Source organism: Phoca vitulina, unplaced genomic scaffold (genome assembly GCF_004348235.1).
Source record: "Phoca vitulina isolate PV1807 unplaced genomic scaffold, GSC_HSeal_1.0 scaffold351, whole genome shotgun sequence".
In the NCBI taxonomy this organism is placed as follows: Eukaryota; Metazoa; Chordata; class Mammalia; order Carnivora; family Phocidae; genus Phoca; species Phoca vitulina.
This window is the reverse complement of record NW_022590038.1, coordinates 5,542-25,079: the sequence shown is the minus strand read 5'-3', so window position 1 is coordinate 25,079 and position 19,538 is coordinate 5,542. Positions and strand designations below refer to the sequence as shown.

The 19,538-nt window shown below is 46.0% G+C and overlaps 1 protein-coding gene across 1 annotated transcript; it reads right to left on the bottom strand.

Annotated features, from left to right (window-relative positions):
* Nucleotides 1–3,072: 3,072 nt before the first annotated feature.
* LOC116629189 (nuclear RNA export factor 2-like) lies at nt 3,073–13,731 on the bottom strand. The gene is made up of 21 exons (XM_032399498.1): nt 13,719–13,731; nt 12,328–12,511; nt 11,942–12,095; nt 11,561–11,644; nt 11,342–11,446; nt 11,145–11,225; nt 10,955–11,024; nt 10,719–10,807; nt 10,491–10,598; nt 10,204–10,313; nt 8,516–8,552; nt 8,065–8,133; nt 7,924–7,979; nt 7,677–7,784; nt 7,498–7,556; nt 7,272–7,387; nt 7,137–7,179; nt 6,483–6,555; nt 5,745–5,927; nt 3,256–3,316; nt 3,073–3,117 (listed from the first exon to the last, which is right to left on the bottom strand). The coding sequence occupies exons 1-21, from the start codon at nt 13,729–13,731 to the stop codon at nt 3,073–3,075; spliced, it is 1,848 nt and encodes a 615-aa protein (XP_032255389.1).
* Nucleotides 13,732–19,538: the final 5,807 nt, after the last annotated feature.

The window sequence follows — 19,538 nt, the reverse complement described above, 5'->3', positions numbered from 1 at the left end:
GGGAGATTTTTTTTTTTTTTTTAATGCTCGTCCAATCTTCTTACGAGTAATTGGTCTGTTCAGACTTTTTATTTCTTCCTGATTCCGTCTTAGTAGGTTGTATGTTTCCAAGAATTTTTCCATTTCTTCTGGGTTGTCCAGTTTGTTGGTATGTCATTGTTCATTCTTTTTTTTTTTTTTTTTCTTAATTAAGGAGTTGGCTCATGCTATTGTGGAACTTGACAAGCCCCAAATCTGCAGGATAGGCTGGCAGGCTGGAGACCTAGGGAAGAGGTGCAGTTCAATTTTGAAGGTGGTTTGCTGGCAGAATTCCCTCTTCCTTCAGGGAGGTCAGTCTTTTCTCTGTTAGGCCTTCAACTGATTGGATGTGACCCACCCACATAATGAAGAGTAATCTGCTTTGCTCTAAGATTTAAATATTAATCTGATCCCAAACAATCCTCATAGAAATATCCAGAATAATGTTTGACCAGGTATCTGGGTACCACAGTCTACCTAAGTTGACACATAAAATTAACCATCACAGCTGGGATCCTGTTACAACTGCAAAATTTCAGACCCTGCCACAGACACTCTCCCCCGCAGCCCTCAGAAATCATGCCATCCTACCATTACATTACTACCTTTCTTTGATGCAGGTTAGGGTGCTAAGAACAGCCAGACACCATTTCTCCCTGCTTTATTTTGGCAAGGGTGTGAGACACTGTTTATTCTTGTATGATCTAGGGCCAAGGCTTCTGCCCTTGGTTATGGTCACTGAAGGGGTGATGTGTTCACAGCCAGTGACTGACTTTCTCCAGCACAGGGGTTACAGGGTGGTAGAATCATAAGGAGCGGTGCTAGAATCATAAGGAGCAGTGCTTGAAGAGAAATTCTGTGATCATTAAAGAAATGGCAAGTAGGATAAATAGAATCCATATTTAGAAAGATAAGCAGCAGTTATACACTAGAGTTAGGGGTGGAGTTTCCAGGCAGGAATCCTAGGGATAAGGGCCTCAGTTCAGAGCAAGATCTGGGACAAAGTGTTGGGAACAGAGTAAAATACTGGAGTCAGAGAGATTTTTAGGAAAGGCACAGAAGCTAGTTGGAGATAGAAAAAGCCATCATCAAGGCCACTCCTCCCGGAGTTCCTGCAGCTGCTTCTGGGGTTCCTTCCCCACAGAGGTTCCTGGGTCCTGATGGGATACGGGGAGGGGTCCACCACCCATCCCCAGTAGCAGCCTTTGTGAGAAGGGCATCTGGTTGGAGGTGTCCATAAACTTGATGCCTGTGTACCATGGGACCAAGGGAATTGGCAGAATTGGCAGGAGAATGAGTGACTGGAAGTCCATGGCATCTGAGCTAGCTAGGGAAGGAGGCCAAGGATGTGGAAACCTAATGATGTAGATGTAATGATGTAGAGAGAGGCAGTAAGGGGCCATGCAATGGGTTCTGTGGTCCCTGGCCATGAGGGAACTCAGCTCAGAGAGCCTAATCTGAGCCAGACACTGCAACTGCTCGCTAACATGGGAGACTGCCTCTATTCCTCACAATGCAGGCTCGGTTCTCTGGGTGACGAGGCTGAGACTTGTCTCTGACCACGGAGGCACTGCATGGAATAGCATGGAATTACTCCTTATGTAATGGCAATTATTCCTTCAGTTCATATTTCTAAGAAATTCACACACCCCCGTATGGATTCCTTGTGTAAATGTACATAAAGAACTGAAAAGGGGCAAGTGGTAGGAAATGACTTACGTGAGACCTGCCAATAGAGGCATAATTTGTAAACTGGTGGTACCTCACCAGTGCCATCATTTATATAGGATGGTAGTGAGAAACTTGGTACTGCTACTATTTTAATTTCGAGATTTATGCCTGTCAGGGACGCCTGGGTGGCTCAGTCGGTTAAGCATCTGCCTTCGGCTCAGGTCATGATCCCAGGGTCCCAGGATCGAGCCTCGCGTCGGGCTCCCTGCTCCACGGGGAGCCTGCTTCTCCTTCTGCCTCTGCCTCTCTCTCTCTCTGTCTCTCATGAATAAATAAATAAAATCTTTAAAAAAGAGAGAATTATGCCTGCTTGTGGTCTAAAGTCCAAACATTACAGAAGTGTGGAAAATAAATTGCACACGTGTCCCTTTCAACTCTTGCCTGCGATTCGGAACTGCCAATTGCTGATCATTGAGAAAGGTCCCACAGAACCGACCATAATGTGAGATTCCGTGCTATTGTTGTTTGTCTGGAAGTGAAACTAAATGTCTGAACCCCCTCAAGCACATGGACACGGAGCACCCTTGTCAGCTCTCTGAGAAATGCACTGGGCAAACCGGCTGGCTCTCCCTCACTCTCAGGTGCTAAAGTGAGATCCCTCCCACAGTGCACCTTCAGAGAGGGGGAGGGGGCAGTACAGTGGCTGGATGAGAAGACAAACGCAAGCATGGTGAGAGGTGTGGGAGGGCCCATTTCCCATTCACTTGTGTGCAAGTCATAAAACTGTTGACAGTATGCCTTTGAATGCATTCAAATGATTAGGAATAAGAAGTAAATATGTGTGAGTCCTCATCTTCCTTCCTTCCACGGCCCTCACTAGCCGGTAGGCAGCCCTTGCAAAGCCCATATTGTTCCAGGTCACATGCCTGCTTTTGCAGGCCTCCAGGTAGAGCATCTGACTGAGTCACACTGTTTCCAAAGGCCAATCCCTGGAAGCAGTGTGTGTACCTTCTCACCAGAACTTATTGACATACTACCTATGGAGTCAAGCCTGTGTACCTGCCGGGGACTGCCAGGGTGAATAACGTCGGGGAGAGGACAGGGCCTTTTAGGCCTGGACTCACTGGCTCATGGTTGGGGCAGGAGAAGAACGATCCAGGACACACAACACACAACGTGCAACATAACTCTTTATTATGAAAATAAACAGCAATCATGTGTGGGCAAAATACGTGGAACAACTGATCCTTCAGGTGGTTATGTTACCTGGCTTGCAAGGTAATTTTGATTTCTTGGTCAGCCAGGCCTCCATCCCCAGTCATGGGCATGGCCTTAGGTTGGAGAAAAGAGAAACAATGATGACGTGGACATCCAAGGCTTCTTTTAGGTGATTTGCTTGAAGGCCTCCTCTGGGATCTTGCCCTCATTCTGGAGGGAAGGAGTTGGGACATCAGAAGACCCAGATCCGGAGTCTCATTCCCAGGCCACCCAGCCCCCACCTTCTTGGCCTTCCTGAAGGCCCGGAAATGCCCATCTGTAGCCCGCTTAATGACTCCTAGACCTCACCTTGAGCATAGTGAAGACCTGACCAGCTCTGGTATAGTTCCACTCGTTGTCCTGAAGGCACCTGGAGTGGGAGAACAGGTGATCTCCATTAGTACCACAGTACAGACAGGCTGACCATGCGATGCTAAATCTGTGCCACTTTTTTTGCTGGGATGCATGTACCGGTATGAACACTATGTGCAATGATGAAGAAAGACCTAGTGAAAATGCCTATCACTGGCATTCATGGCCACTAGAATTCAAAACAGAAAATAAAGCTCTCCAAAAGAACAAGAGAACTTAATATACATTGATAAAGAAAGACGTTCAAGAAAATAAATGGAAAATTTAAGAGTACAAGTTTCTAGTCATTTTTATTGAGATATAATGCACATACCATTTTATTATTTTTTTATGCACATACCATTTTAAAGTGTGCAATTCAGTGTTTTCTTAGTATAGTCACAAGATTGCACAACCATCACCATTATCTAATTCCCATATAATTTTATCGCCTAAAAAAAAAAACAAAACTCCTTAAACATTAGAGATGACTCCCTATTCCTCCCCTTTCCCCAGACCCTGGAAAACACTAATCTGCATTTGGTCCCTGTGGATTTGCCTATGCTGGGCATTTCGTATAAATGGAATCATACAATATGTGACCTTTTGAGGCTTGCTTCTTTCACTTAGGATGTTTTCAAGGTTCATCCACGGCATGGCATATATCAGAACTGTATTCTTTTTATGACTGAATAATATTCTACCATGTGGACGTACCAGATTTGTTTATCCATTCATCAGCTAAGGGACATTTGGGTTGTTTCCACTTTTTGGCTATTATGAATAATGCTGCTATGAACATTCCTGTACAAGTTTTAGAGTGAACATATGTTTTCCTTAGATACTGGGGCGTGGAATTACTGGGTCATAGGGTAACTCCAGGTTTAACATTTTGGGGAACTGCCAAAATGTTTTCCCCAACCACTGTTCCATTTTATATTCTCATCAATAATACATAAGAACTCCAATTGCTCCATATCTGCACCAACACTTGCTATCATTCATTTTATTGATTAAAGCCATCCCAGTGGGTGTGAAGTAGTAACTCATTGTGGGTTTAATCTGCATTTCCTTAATGACTAATGGTGCTGAGAAGTTTTAAATGTGCTCCTCGGTCCCTTGTATATCTTCTTTGGAGAAATGTCTATTCAGACCCCCCTTCCACTTTTTAAAATTGGGTTCTTTGTCCTTTTGCTGTTGAGCTGCAAGGGTTCTTCATATATTCTTGTCAGATATGTGATTTGCAAATATTTTCTCCCATTCCTTTGGCGGGATTTTCACTCTTTTGATAGTGTCCGTTGGTGCACAACAGCTTTTAATTTTGTTGAAGCCCAATTTATCTATTTTTCTTTGGTTGCTTGTGCTTTTGGTGTCAGATATAAGAAACACTTGCCTAATTAATGAAAACTTACACCTATGTTTTCTTCTAAGATTTTTATAGTTTTCGCTCTTAACCTTTAGATCTTTGATCCATTTATAGTCTATGTGTGTACATGATGTGAATCTGGGGTCAAAATTCATTGTTTTGCGTGTGGATATCCTGTTGTCCCCGTACCACTTGCTGAAAAGACTATTTCTTTCCCCAACAGATTTCTTTTCAGCACTCTCATTGACAATCAATTGGCCATAAATGTGAGGGTTTATTTGTGGACTCTCAATTCTACTCCATTGATTCATGCACTGTCCACATGCCAGCACCACATAGTCCTGATTACTGTACCTCTGTAGCAAGTTTTGAGATTAGGGAGTGTGAGTCCTCTAACTTTGTTCTTTTCTCTCGAGATAGTTTTGGTGCACTTACATATGAAGTTTAGGATAACCTTGTCAATTTTTGCAGAGAAGGATTCTGACAGGGATTGTGTTGAATCTGTAGATTGCTCTAGGTATTACTGCCATCTTAACAATATTAAGCCATTTAGCAATATTCCAACCCATGGAAATGGGATATCTTTCCATTTATTTAATTTTTTTCGACAATGTTGTATGGATTTCAGAGTATAGGATTTGTGCTTCTTTTGCTACATTTGTTTCCAAATATTTTACTACTTTGATGCTATTGTAAATGGGCTTGTTGTCTTAATTTCATTTTGGGACTGCTCATTGCAAGTACATAGAAATGCAAATGAGTTTTGTATATTGGTCTTTTATCCTGTAACCCTGCTGAGTTTATTAGTTCTAGTAGCTTTTTGGTGGGTTCTTTCAGATTTTTTATATATAAGACAATGTCATCGAGCATTATACTATTTTTTAAATCCTTCACATATATAATAGTATGATACCTTTTCCATGGGCCCACTTTCTTTCCTCTTTTTTTTTTTTTTTTTTTTGGAAGCAAACTATCCAAAATGTTATTTTTCCAAATTTCCTGTGAGTTTCTTTGATTCACGCTCCTCCACCCAAGTCGCTGTCCCAACTCACCCTTCTTCCCATGTACACCCAGCACTCACTTCTGAGACCACTCGAGTTTCATCCCAGACTGAGTGGAGAAAGCATGCACCATTTCCTGCTGCTCCTGGGAGAGGGTGGGCATGGAGCTGGAGGTCAGTGTAGGCTCTTGGTTGGAGAATGCACTCTGAGTCTCAGTGGGGGTGGCATCTCTCACAAACAGCTCATCATTCACGATGCATAGACTGAAGGGAAAATGGGCCCTCAGACAAGTGGATGAATGTACAACTCTACATCCCCAACAATGATCCTGCCCCCACTGCCACTCAGCAACCAGATTCCTTCCATACTTCTACTGTGCCTGCCCCCCTGCCCCCAGATTCCTTGGCCGGTGCCTCCACCCCTCCCACAGAGCCCACCTTTGCAGGGACTGTCTACCAGCCTCACTAGATGTGTACTTAACCTGCAACCCAGGGATGATTTTACACCCACATTTATCCCTTACAATAGCTCAAGGGAATGGACAGTCTAATCCCCATTTTCCAAGGAAGACAATGAGTCACAGAGAGGTCATGTGACTTAACCAAGATCACACACACCCAGTGAGTGCTGGGGTCAAGAAGAGAACCCAGTGCTCTAACTCCAGAGCCCACGTTCTTAACCACCAGACCGGACCGCTCCTTGGATCTACCTGTTGGCTTCCCACAATACTGAGAAAACCAAGATGTCTTCACCACCACGTTCCCACACCCCTGAGCCCAGGCTGGGACGAGCATTCCCACCTACAACGTAGCACTCACCTGGAACTGCCGGCAGGGGTAACGATGAAGGTCCGGGTGAAGGCACGAACAGAACCCTGAGACATTCCCTCCACTTTAACAACAAACAACAATACCCCATTAGAGTTGCACATGCTTCACATGCCCACACAGTGTTCCCAGTCAGGGTCTGACTTGATACTCATGCTGAAGGGGACAATTGTTCACTGGGAGTCGGGGTGTCTGGTATGGGGATGGCAACAGTAGGAACAAAATGCTCCCAGTGACAGGGCCTCTACTATGTGACAGGTGGTGTGACAACCACTTCACAAGTTCATTTGATTCATTTTTCACAGCTGCCCGAGAGGTGGGTGTTATTAGCCCCATTTTGCAAACGAGGAAACTTAGAGGTTAAGTAACCACCCCAGGTAGTTCTCAGAATAAGGATCTGGGATGACAGCCATGAAACTCATTACGGAAACAGACTGTGTCCCTAATGCCCAAGCTGTGTGGGGCAGACAGGCATAGACCCGGTTCAGACCAGGATGGTTTGGGGACAGAGTGGAGGCAGGAGAACACAGCAGGAATAGGAAGAGAAGGAAAGGGATCAGGGAAGCTGGGACAGTTCTGAGAGGGAGCCCAGCCAGCGGGGGGGAAGCCGTGGGGCATCTGGGGAGGGGCCCAATGCACACTCACCTTCCTTGAACACCCCGTTAACAGAGAAGCAGAGCATCTTCTCCTGAAAGGGAAGGGCCCAGGTGCTAAGTCACCTGAACTTCCTACCCACCCGCGGCTTTCTGGAGCTGCCCTTGGGAGGAAGCACGTGCTCACCGTCTGGAACCACATGTCCACCAAGAAGGAGCTGACATCGTGCTGTGTTTTGGGCAGCACACAGAGGGAGCCCACGATGTCACGTTTTGTGTGCTTCAGCGGCTGAACACACAGGGCTATGCGGGGAGGAGAAGCAAGCTCAGGTCAGGAGTTGCCACACCCTGGGCCCTATAATTACCCCTGCACACCCCCTTTCCCTGCCCAATCTTCCTCATCACACACGCACAGGGTTCCTTGGGCTTCTTCATATTCCTGCTTTCCTTGAAGTACTCGCACAAGCTGCTTCTAGCAGAGAAAGAGGAACAGAAGGTGGTGGTCTGGCCAGTGTGGGTATTTCCAGGAGCTTCCCTGTATCCACTGGGGAGCCACAGGACCGAGGAGCAGAGTTTGAGCTTGGCTACTCACAGGGCTGGGTCCTCGGGGTTGAAGGGAATGGCCACGGAGAAGCAGGCCTCATCATGGTAGGCATCGAGGAGACCCTGACGGTCTCCAGAATCGTAGATCAAATAGTATCTGTGGGAGAGTAATGAGGACAGTCTATCTCTGTGGTCTGGACCTCAGATGAGATTTCCAGACCCAGTCAGCAGTCCTGAGCTTGGGTGGCCTCACCCACCCTAGCCAACCCCTTCCCCAGATTCCCAGGAGTACTTACTGCTGCAGGAATTGCAGGACTAGATTCTTCAGTGCATCAGATCCTTTGTAACTTTCCTGGAATCAAAAGACATTTGAGATTATGTGGCTGATAAAGCCTCCCTTGTAATAGCCCAAATGTTGTTGATCAATTTTCCCTCACCTTGCAGGGCTTTATCAAGCAGGGTGTGTCATTATCAATGATAACTGGTGGTGATAACTCCTGGCCATCCTGGAGAAGGGAAGAAGAAGTCAGCAGTGGAGACCAGGGAGGTGGCCCTGGATGATCAGGGGAAAAGATGAGCCCAAGAGAGGGTGAGGGTCAGAGGTTAGGTATGAAAGGGCACTGGAAATTACATGGACAAGATTACAGTGGGTGTCTTCATCATGACATCCTGAAAGTACTTACTATCATAAGCAACTTTTGTCTGTGTGTGTGTGTGTGTGGATATTTTTCCAGAAAACATATTCATGTCTTTTTCAGGAGTCCTGGTCTCCTAAAATGGATAAGGGTCTGACACAAACCTGTAATCTAGGCAAGACCCAAAGGGCTTGAGGGCAGGTGTGGTGGTGATCAATGTTAGTAAGAGACAATGATGAATGTAGTCACTTACCAGGCGTAACAACTTAGGAAAACAATCCTTGACGGCACTGTCCCAAACCCAAAATAGAAAGAAGTGACTGTTAGGTCAGGGTTGCGAAGCCTCCCTCCTACCCTTTCCCTCCCTTCCCTCCCTCTCCTTTCCACTGGGTAGCTCCCCCATGGACTGCCCTGACTCCCTTCTTCAGTGCCACAAGAAGCAACATTTGGAACCCAGGCTCCAGGGCTGCCTTCCCCTTCCTGCCTCCCTTCCTTCCTCCAAGTCCCCACTGAAGACTCCAGAGAGAAGAGGGAATGGAGTGGGAGCCCAGCACTCTGCTACCTCCTTAGGGGTCCAGCATGCTGCAGGACCATGATACCCCCCAGGGATGGCCCAGGATGCTAGGGCAGGGAGGTGAGTGAGGCAAGGCCCAGGAGGCAGGGATGGAGAGGGAGGGGGATGAAGGCAGAAGAGGGAGTGAAGGTAGGAGGGGAGAGGTGGGAGACACATAGGGGAACCAGAGACAAAGGGGGAAAGAAGGCAGAGCAAAAGGAAGGGAAAGGAGCTCTACCATGGTGGTGGGGATCAGGAGGAAGAGAGAAGAAGGGGCAAATGGCTCCCCGGCTGCAGTCCTTTCCTTCATCTGCCCTAACTGGCCCTGGCACCCAAGGTAAGAATGGAAAACATGCAGGTGTTGGGCTGGGGGCCCATTGCATGCTGGTTGAAACTTTGTCACCTGTGTGAACTCAGTCTGAGCCGGGCATGGGAAATGAGGCAGCCACGGGGGCAGGAGACCTTCCCCAGAGGGAGTAGAGGGTCAAGCCCCAGGTCAGCATGGGGCTGAGGGTCTGTGGCCCCCTCTTATGATCACTGCCTTCCCTCCTGATGGCCCCTGTGCACCTGTGCCTGTCTCAGTCGGTTCCTTGCCTGAGCAATCATACCTGTGCTGGGCTACCCAGGCTTCTCTGAAGGACCAGTCAGGATGATGTGATGTGCAGAGGGAGGGGAGGGGGCAGTGCCTCTGAGAGGCCTGTCCTTCTGTCCTCTCAAGCATCTCTGCCATCTGACTCCATTCCTGCCTCAGGGAGCCCTCTGCTCGCTGGCAGTCACCCATTTCTAGCCCCTTGACTCAGGGAACCCTGGTTTCTCCCAAGGAGGGCCTTGCTCTTGGCATTGGGTCAGAGGAATGGCTGTCATGATGGCAGGCCTCCAGGACCTTGGCCCTCAGCATGGGGCAGGAAAGCCACCATGGCCGCCTGAGATTAGAGAGGGCAACCCTTTTGGAGCAAGGGCAGGAGGTCCCCTCTCAGAACAAGGGAGAGAATGTCCATCTCAGCAGGGAGTAGGAAAGCCTGTCTCAGCATGAGGCCCTGGGCTGGAGGACCCTTCTCAGTCCAGGGCACAAGCATCTGGCTCAAGGCTGGTCACTCCCGGTCCTGGGGAGGAGGAGGAGCCCTGCTTCTTGGAGCACACTCTTGGAGGGCATGCTAAAGAACTCTGAATGCAGAGAGGTGGAAACAGACCCCAGACCAGGAGAACAGGTGAACAGTCAGAGGAAGGAAACTCCTTACAGGTGAGGGACACGGAGAGAGGAGAAGCTGGGGCCTATGGCCATTCTGGAGGACCAGGGTTGCAGCTTCCTGCATACATGCATTCTCAGGGACAGTTCAGGCTCCCGGGACCAAAGGTTCCCAGGACGTGTGAGAGGTGTTCACACTGACCTTATGTAGGTGGGCTGGTCTGGAAAGGTGTCACACAAGGGGTTCCCTTCTAGCCAAAGCTCTTCAAGATCCAGCCCTTTCATCTTGTTTAACTCCCTCACCAAGTTCAGCTGAGAAATATGGGGAAGAAAGTGGAAAGGAGTCCCAGGGAAAGAGAGACACACAGGCCCCTGCACCCCCAGCCCCCACGTTTCCACACAGGTACCTTCTCCTGCCTCCTGTCATCACTCTGATGAGCACTACCACTCACTGTCAACCCCAACTTTGATCTGGCTCCCTCTTCTCACCTCATTTTTGGAGAGGTTCAGGATCTTGACTGTGGGGACCATCTGTACAATGTCAGACAGGCCATCCAGCCCGTACAGTTTGTTGTTGCTCAAGTTCAAGGACAACAGCTGTTGGTGAAGAAGAGTTAGAGTGACAGTTACCATCTAGGGCCTCAGAGACAAATCTGTCCTCCACCCCATGAGTTCCACCCCCTACCATTAATAACAGCGCTGGGCCTAAGGCCTCACCTCGGGATAATTCTCTTCAATGATCTGCAAGGTGGCAGCCATGCAGTTTCTTCGATTCAGGATCATATCTATATCATGGCCCACCAAGTCTTCAGGAAGCCGAGAGGAGGCAATCAGAAGGCTGAGAGGGGTCCAGGGCCAGCACCAATCCCTCTCCACATCACCATCCCTCAGCCTCCCTCCCAGGCAGATCCCTGTGCCTTCACCTGCCCTAGAATTACTGCTGTCAAGGGTACCTGGGTCAAAGCGGAGACTCTGGAGGTCAAGAGCTTGCTGGGAGACGTCATAGCGTTTGTTCATGGTCAGCTGCAGAGAGGGATGGAGAAAGCCACTGGGAGGCTCTGGTGGGGATAGGGAAATCAGGGGCTGGAGGAAGAAGAGGTGGGTGTGGGTGTGGGCACACAATGGACCTTGAGTCTGCATTACCTTTAGCTGCTCCATTTCTTCTGGCTCCAACTTATACCGCACAGAGTAGGGTACAGTAGAAGGATTGACAAAGATAGATATCTGCAGGAAGGAGACGTGGGGTCAGCACCAAGAACTTTCATTCCAAAGAAGATGACCAGCCCCTGCCCTGTCCTCCTGCCCCGGGACTAGGTAGAAGTAATGCCCTCAACACATACCTTCCGGTTCTCCTCGTCACAAATCTTGTAGCTGACATCCTTCAGTGTAGAGGCAGTGCCAACATCCTGGACAAAGAACCGAGCCTGGTTTCTCACATAGTGAAACTGCAGGAGGGGGAGGCAACAATAATTTTGGAGGATAGAGTCTTCCTACTCAGTGGGCTCCCCCCACCCCCACTTCCCTGTGCCCACTCATCTGGCTTCACCATCCTCTCTTACATCCACTGGAGTGAAGGGGACACTGCAATGGCTCTGGATTGAATTCATTAGCCATGTCTTATCATACTTTCTCCCATAGGGAATCTAAGGGTGAAGAGAAGGGATGGGAGTGAGGAGAGACAACATAGAATTAAAGAGGGAAAACAGACCCAACAGTGATCTTGTCTGACCTTCTACTGAGCTGTACAGGGCTTCGAAAGAAGGGACCACTGGCATTATTTCTTATTTTTTGTGCCAAACGTGGATTTCCTAGACCCTCCAATGGAATCTCCATTGGAAAGATCTCCTCCAAATAATTGACATAAGGATGTTTAATGTGGTCTTCCTTTTTATAAGGTTCCAGGATATTCTATCTAGTGCAGACCCTGCCAAGACACTCACGGTGATCTTGAACCAGCTCCCTGGGGTTCCATCTTGTGTGTTCTCCCCCATTTCTCTCCTCAGAGTTTTTCTATCTCTCCACACAGTAATATGGATATGGTCCTCATTTTGCCTTTTCACTCTCCTCTTGTAGCGCCAGGTGCTACAGGGAGTGCTGTGGAGGGGAAGTGGAGAGGAGGAGGGTCGCCATAAATGTTAAGAAAGTCTTCTTCTATACACCCTCACCTCTCTGTCACCAGGACAACAATTAGGATTGCTTAACCATTATTCCACTTCCGGCATTCTTCAGTTTTCCAGGGAGAGAACAAAAAGAAGACCAGGGAGAGTGAAAGAGTCACCTAGTCCCAGGGGCTGCTGCATGCAAACCAGTCTGCCTGGTCACTTACTGTCTTACTTGGGGGTCCTCCTGGACATCTCCCATCAGCACATTTCCATCATCCTCCTGGAAGTGTGAAGGCTGAGGCTCATATCCACCACGTTCATAACGACGGTTCCTCTTGCTAAAATTACCTCGGAAAGAACGCCAAAATTTCTTTCTTCCTTGAGGTGAGCTACCACCATCATTGTATTCTCAAAGAGGGGAACAAAAATACAAGTTTAAAGACACATCAGTGGTCCACTTACTGTGTACCACATCTTAGGCTAACACCACAGTAGGGCAAGCAAAGTGTCAACCTGCCCTAAGGGTCCAATCTCCCAAACCCTGGAAAGGAAACTCCTCTGCTTGTCCAGATAGGAGAGCCTTATTTGACAGATGGCACTATCAGGGTAGGAATCTTGGGGGAGGAGGAGGAGGAGAAAACTGTATTGAACCTTTTAAAGAATGAAGCAGATTTATTAAAAAAAAAAAAAAAAAAAAAAAAAAAACAGAGATGTGTGCATCCATGGATTAGACTGGAAACCAGCCATACACAGGGAAGACATCTGAATTGTACCTTCTCTCAGGCCTGTCTAAAAACCACACCAATACTAGGGAGGCAATCTCTCTCATGCTTCCCAAATACAATCAGCCACCAGACTGATCCCACTAACAATCAGCAAGCTGTACTTCCTTTGCTGGTGTAGTTCAAGCTTTAATGTCAGGTGGGACTGATGTAACAGCCTCCTAAGCTGTCCCCCTCCCTCCAGCCTTGCTGTCAACAATACTCAGTTTGAAATATGCAGAGTGAGCTTTCTGTTTGCCCAGCCTGAAATGCCTTTCAGCTGAGGGGACAACTCTTCCTAACCTCAGCTCCTCTATAACAAGGATCTGAATGACAAACCGGGATGATATGTCAACTAGCATTTCCAAGTGTGTAGGGATTCTTCTTTTTTCGTTCTATTATTGATTTCTAACATGGGTCCATTATGGTCAGAGAACGTGCTCTGTGTGATTTAAAATTCGCTGAGGTTTGTTTGATGGTCCAGGAGATGATCTAGCTTGATGAATATTAAAAGAAAAACCCGAGTATTAAAAGGAGGAATAACGGCCCGTGGTCAATGTATGGTGTATGGGGGCTTCAGAGTCATCTTTGAGAACTGACATTACTTCAGAAATCACGTTGTCAAGGGGGAAGTGTTAAAAGTGAGCCAGCTAACAGCCACAGCATTCCTCAGACCGACCAGGTGAGTTGGGTGCCTAAACAGGGCCAGAGGCCTCCCTCATCAAGGTGATTCAGACAGGAGCAATCTCAAGCATAACCTTGTTTTGGGAATCTCACAGGAGGGTGGGCATGAGATTAAAAAGCCAGAGAGACCACGCACACACATGTGTGTGCACACACGCATATCCACTTACTGAGGGGTTGCATCTCGGCACGATCCCTGTCTCACCGCCGTTCTGCCAAAATCAAAGGCAACAACAGGAGCATCAGAAATCAGCTGGTGCCTCTCACGCAGGCTGCCTGGGTTCCCCCTCAGTCTCTACCACAGTATTAACTGATCCTCCCGCTAAGAAACGGTCGTGAGTGTCCTTTATGACATCATGTGTGTTCACATGGTACTTCCTGTGTCGGTTTGGAATTCTGCCTGCATCATTGCTATGTCGTTGAGTACATGGCAATGGCATCCCTGCTATGGTAGGGAAAGAACAGGGTGAGAAGTAAAACACCACTTGCCCAGCAGCAACCAACATTAGCTCAGTGTTGGGCAGACTCACTAGAGTTCTTTGACCTCCTCACTAAAGTCCGAAAACAGGCTCACAGGCGTTAGGTACATTTCCCAGGATTTCTCAGCCAAGTCAGTGGAGGAATAGAAATTGTGTCCTCACCTATTGGTCCGCCTCCACATCCTAAGTGTTCCTCTAGCTAGTGTGCTTATTCTCCTTTAATGGTGGACTTTCAGGTCTCAAGGACAGATTTCTGTGAGCAGACCAGGGATGATGTTTTGTGAGCTGGAGTTAGTGACTCCTGCTTGGGTGGATCCAGGTGCCTTGGACCAAGTAGAGATATCGGTCTTGAACTAGATGAAGAAATCTGTTTCGATCACAGTGTTTGCAGATTAGGAGTCGCTTTGAGCTGGCAGTGTGTGGCATATAATGGGGCCTAATTAGTATTTGTTAAATGAATGTAGGCAATGTAGATTTGGGATCAACAAAGCCACTTTTGAGAATCCATACATTGCAACCATTTGTACCCACATCTACTTATTCCAGAAAAAATTGGGCTGCAGAACTGTCTCATAACCTGCTTGTAAAACTAGCATGTGTTGAATTTGTCTTTTGCAAAATTAGTATTTTTCACTAGCGTACAGTTAGAAATGGAGCTAATTACACCCCTCTTGATTAATGCTAAAACTACGGCTTTTCTGATCTGAGGAAGGGAGGCTTTTGCAAACTGGTGGCAGAAATGAGGAGAGGCCTTCCTTAAATCCAGCAGATATAGCTTCCTGGGTGTCTGGTATGTGTAGGAAGAATGTTCTGGACCTACATGCTTGTTTGTCGGTGCTCAGCTTTGTGACAGCCAGTATCGTACTTGTGTCAGAGGAAAGCAAGAGTGTGTGCATGAGCATGTGTGTGTGCATGGGCATGTGCTAATATTATCTGTTTTACATTTGTATAATTAGATTACAGATACATGTATTTCAAATCATGTTGGAGAGTACATTGCCACACAAAACTGGACCCTAATGTACATTTTCATTTCATGCAATATATGCTATATACACCCAATTTTTGCTTCTTGTTTTTAATATGCCCTTTATTTTATTTTATTTTTTTTACATCTTGGCATTTTAATATTTGAATTGATTTTCAAATTTAAAGTATTAGAATTCTCTATACAAGGTATTCCTAACGGCAGAGGCCAAATTACCCAGTGGAGCATGGCTTGGGATTTAGGGCAGTTCCAAGATTTGAGTCTGTGCTCCACAGCTTCCCAGAAGAAGCACATAAATATTTTAAGAGACAGTTTCCTAAGGATATTTACACCAGTGTACTTCTCCACTAACAGTGCAGGAGAGTCTACTTCCCTACAGTATGCCTAACCATTCAAAAGTCATTCCTATGCTTTGACCCAGACATTTCACTTTTAAAATTTATCATACAAAATATTTTCTGCCAAAATATATACCTATAATTATATGGCTGTGTATTACAGGCTCTTTCCCCCCCCTTTTTTACCCCATTTTTATTGAGGTATAATCGATATATCGCACTGTGTATGTTTAAGGAATACAGTATAATGATTCTACTTACATAAATAATTACCACAATTACTTTAGTTAACGTCCATCATCTCATATAGATGCAAAAAGTAAAGTAAATGAAAAAGACATAAAAGATTTTTCCTTGTCATTAGAACTCTTAGGATTTACTCTCTTAACACCTTTCAAATATACCATAAAGCAGTATTAACTATGGTCATCATGTTGTACATCACATCCCTCACACTTATTTCTCTTATGACTGGAAGTTTGTACTTTTCTGAAAGTTTTCATTTTAATTCCAGTGTAGTTAACGTACAGTGTTATATTAGTTTCAGGTGTGCAATATAGTAATTCAACAGTTCCATACATCACCCAGTGCTCATCACGACACGTGCACTCCTTAATCCCCATTACTTATTTCACCCATCCCCCGCCTACACACCTCCCCTCTGGTAACCATCAGGTTGTTCTCCATAGTTAAGGGTCTGTTCCTTTCTCTCTCTCTCTCTCTCTCTCTCTCTGTTTTGCTCTCTCTGTCTCTCCCTCTCATTGTTTCCTTTGCTTATTGCTTTTGTTTCCTAAATTCCACAAATAAGTGAAATCATATGGTATTTGTCTTTCTCTGACTGACTTATTTTGCTTAGCATTATACTCTCTAGCTCCATCCACGTCATTGCAAACGGCATGATTTCATTCTTCTTTACAGGCTCTTTGACACAGAAAGACAATGGGACCCGAGAGTGGCTGATATTGACAGAAGAGGGGTAGAAATGATTGTCCCTTGAGTCAAGGATAGATGGGAAAGAAGGGGGCATGGGTACCTGACATACAGAGTAAAAAGGCCAAGGGATGGACGTATGGGCCAGAAAGATGAGGGTGATCACTGGGAAGAGAATGAAACACAAGTAGACAAAGCCTCTGAGGAACTGGATGCATCCTGGCGATACACACCCCACTGGAAACCTTCCTTTCTTTCCACGTATATCTTGTCTGTCTCTGTTACTTCATCTTCAGGTTGAACACCAGAGAAACACTTCCCACACAGTCTGAGAAAGGAGAGACGGTATGGGGAACAGTGTGCAACAATGGGTCTCTTGGACAGAGGGCTGGAGTTCAGGTCATGTTGGTCCCAGACACCACATCCATCATTGCCCACTGGACTTTGAGTCCTGTCCCAGTGCTCCTTTCAGCCCTAACACAGAGTCACACATCATTGGTTAAGGGCATCAGATTTGAGGTCAGAGCAACCAGGGTTTGAATCCTGGTGCTAAATTCTGTGGTCCAGGGCAAGTAACTCTGACTTCATGGTGACTCACCTTATTTTTTCCCTTAAATTGAGGATAGTGATAGTTTCTACCTCATGAGAAAATTGTGAGAACTGAGCTAGTATCTGGCAATACAGGCAAAGCCTCTGGAGAAACGCCTGTGACCTAACAAGCACTACAAATAAGTTAGTCATTACTAGGTCAGGAACTTAGCACAATGGCTGGGGCTTAGTAAGAGATGAATGTGTGTTAATTGCATTTGTTGTTACAAGAAGGAAAACAGATGGGTGAATGAGGGCAGGTTGCAGTGTCAGCTATTCACATATTTTATAAAGTGGCGATGGTTAAACAGAGCAGCCCTGGTGGGAAATAACCCGATATACTGTTTAAGGGAACCAAAATTAAAAGATCACAGACTGAAACAGGCATAGGGGAAGGATTAGGTGGGGGACTTAAGTTCCCATTTCCAAAATTTGGGCAAAGAAACCCATTATTATTCAAGAAACGGTTCAGGCTTGAGTGGTAGGTTACAAAAAGCAAGGTAGAATATCCCTCGCACCCCATGATACACTCTGAAAAGAAAAAAAGTCATATATTACCGTATGGTTCCTCAGAAGAAGATATTAACAGATGTTTATGTTTTTTTAGGTACAAAGGTAAACATAAAGAAGTCAGGGTAAAAGAACATGTGAGAATGTCAACCGTATTTATAAATGGGTGGTTGGAATGCATAATAATTATGCTTTCATATTTATGTTTTACTTGCATAAAAGGATGTTTGTGCCTGGGTCAGGGTTTTGTCAGGCGCTGGGGGCAGGGGAGCGGTGGGAAGCACTACTCTTACTGACTCATTATGCAGCACAATAGGAGCAATCGATCATTTATAAGCGGATGCATCTTCTCACGGATTAGTAAGCTGTATCACCTTAGACAATTCACCCAACTTCTCCTGATCCCAGCTCCTTATATGTAGTAATCGGAGATTAGGTCTAACCGCCACCTTATCAAGATGTGGAACATATACCACACCCCAAAAGGTTCCCAGTTAATCTCCTCTTCATCCTCCGGCTGGAGGATGCAAACCTTGACCTGCTCTCAGTCTCTCTATGTTAGTTTTTCCTGTCCTAGAATTTCATATAAATGGAATCATACATCCTGTATTCCTCCGTGCCCGGCTTTTTGTAACTCAGCATTTTTTAAGGATCCATCCATGTCCTTGCCTTTTCATTGCTAAGCAATATCCCATTGCGTTGATTTGTTTACCTTTAATGTCGTTTTAAGGAAGTTTCAGAAGGTAGTGAAAGTAGTTCCTTGTGTTCAATCACCAACTTCTTGGTCAGTCTTCTGTTCTTACATAATGATATAATTTCATCCTTTGTCACTCTTTTATCTCTCTAAGGAAATATTATCTTAAGGTCTTTTTCACCATTTTTCTAATTTTGTTTTTATTCCCTCAGTGCAAATCATTTGATTTTTTGAGATTGTTCTGTCCCTTCCGTGCTTACCCTGAGTTGTGCCTATCTCCTGCAGAGGAGGCTTCACTGCTGAGTCGGCCCTGGGCTCATAGGTGCTTGGCTTTATTTTATTTATTTACTTATTTTTAAAGATTTTATTTATTAGACAGAGAGAGAGAAACACAGCGAGAGAGGGAACACAAGCAGGGGGAGTGGGAGAGGGAGATGCATGCTTCCTGCTGAGCAGGGAGCCCGATGCAGAGCTCGATCCCTGGGCCCTGGGATCATGACCTGAGCCAAAGGCAGACGCTTAATGACTGAGCCACCCAGGCGCCCCGGTGCTTGGCTTTAATCCATACTTTGCTCTGGCCTTGCCAGCAGTTTAGCTTCCTCTTTGATCCTACTACTGGTGGCCCCTGCTTTACCACTATGTTTTCCCATTTCTTTTCCCTTCTTTCTTTTTTTTAAATTTTTTTTAATTTTTTAAATTAACATATAATGTATTATTTGTTTCAGGGGTACAGGTCTGTGATTCAACAGTCTTACACAATTCACAGCACTCCCATAGCACATACCCTCCCCAGTGTCCATCACCCAGCCACCCCATCCCTCCCACCCCCTTCCACTCCAGCAAACCTCAGTTTGTTTCCCGAGATTAAGAGTCTCTTATGATTTTTCTCCCTCTCTGGTTTCGTCTTGTTTCATTTTTCCCTCCCTTCCCCCATGATCCTCTGTCTTGATTCTCAAATTCCTCATATCAGTGAGATCATATGATAATTGTCTTTCTCTGATTGACTTATTTCGCTTAGTATAATACCCTCTAGTTCCATCCACGTCATTGCAAATGGCAAGATTTCAATTTTTTTGATCGCAGCATAATATTCCATGGTGTGTGTGTATACACACATACACACACACCTCATTTTCTTTATCCATTCATCTGTTGATGGACATCTAGGCTCTTTCCATAGTTTGGCTATTGTGGACATTGCTGCTATAAACATTGGGGTGCATGTGCCCCTTCGGATCACTACATCTGTATCTTTGTGGTAAATACCCAGTAGTGCAATTGCTGAGTCGTAGGGTAGCTCTATTTTCAACGTTTTGAGGAACCTCCATACTGTTTTCCAGAGAGGCTGCACCAGCTTGCATTCCCACCAACAGTGTAGGAGGGTTCCCCTTTCTCCGCATCTTCACCCACATCTGTCGTTTCCTGACTTGTTAATTTTAGCCATTCTGACTGGTGTGAGGTGG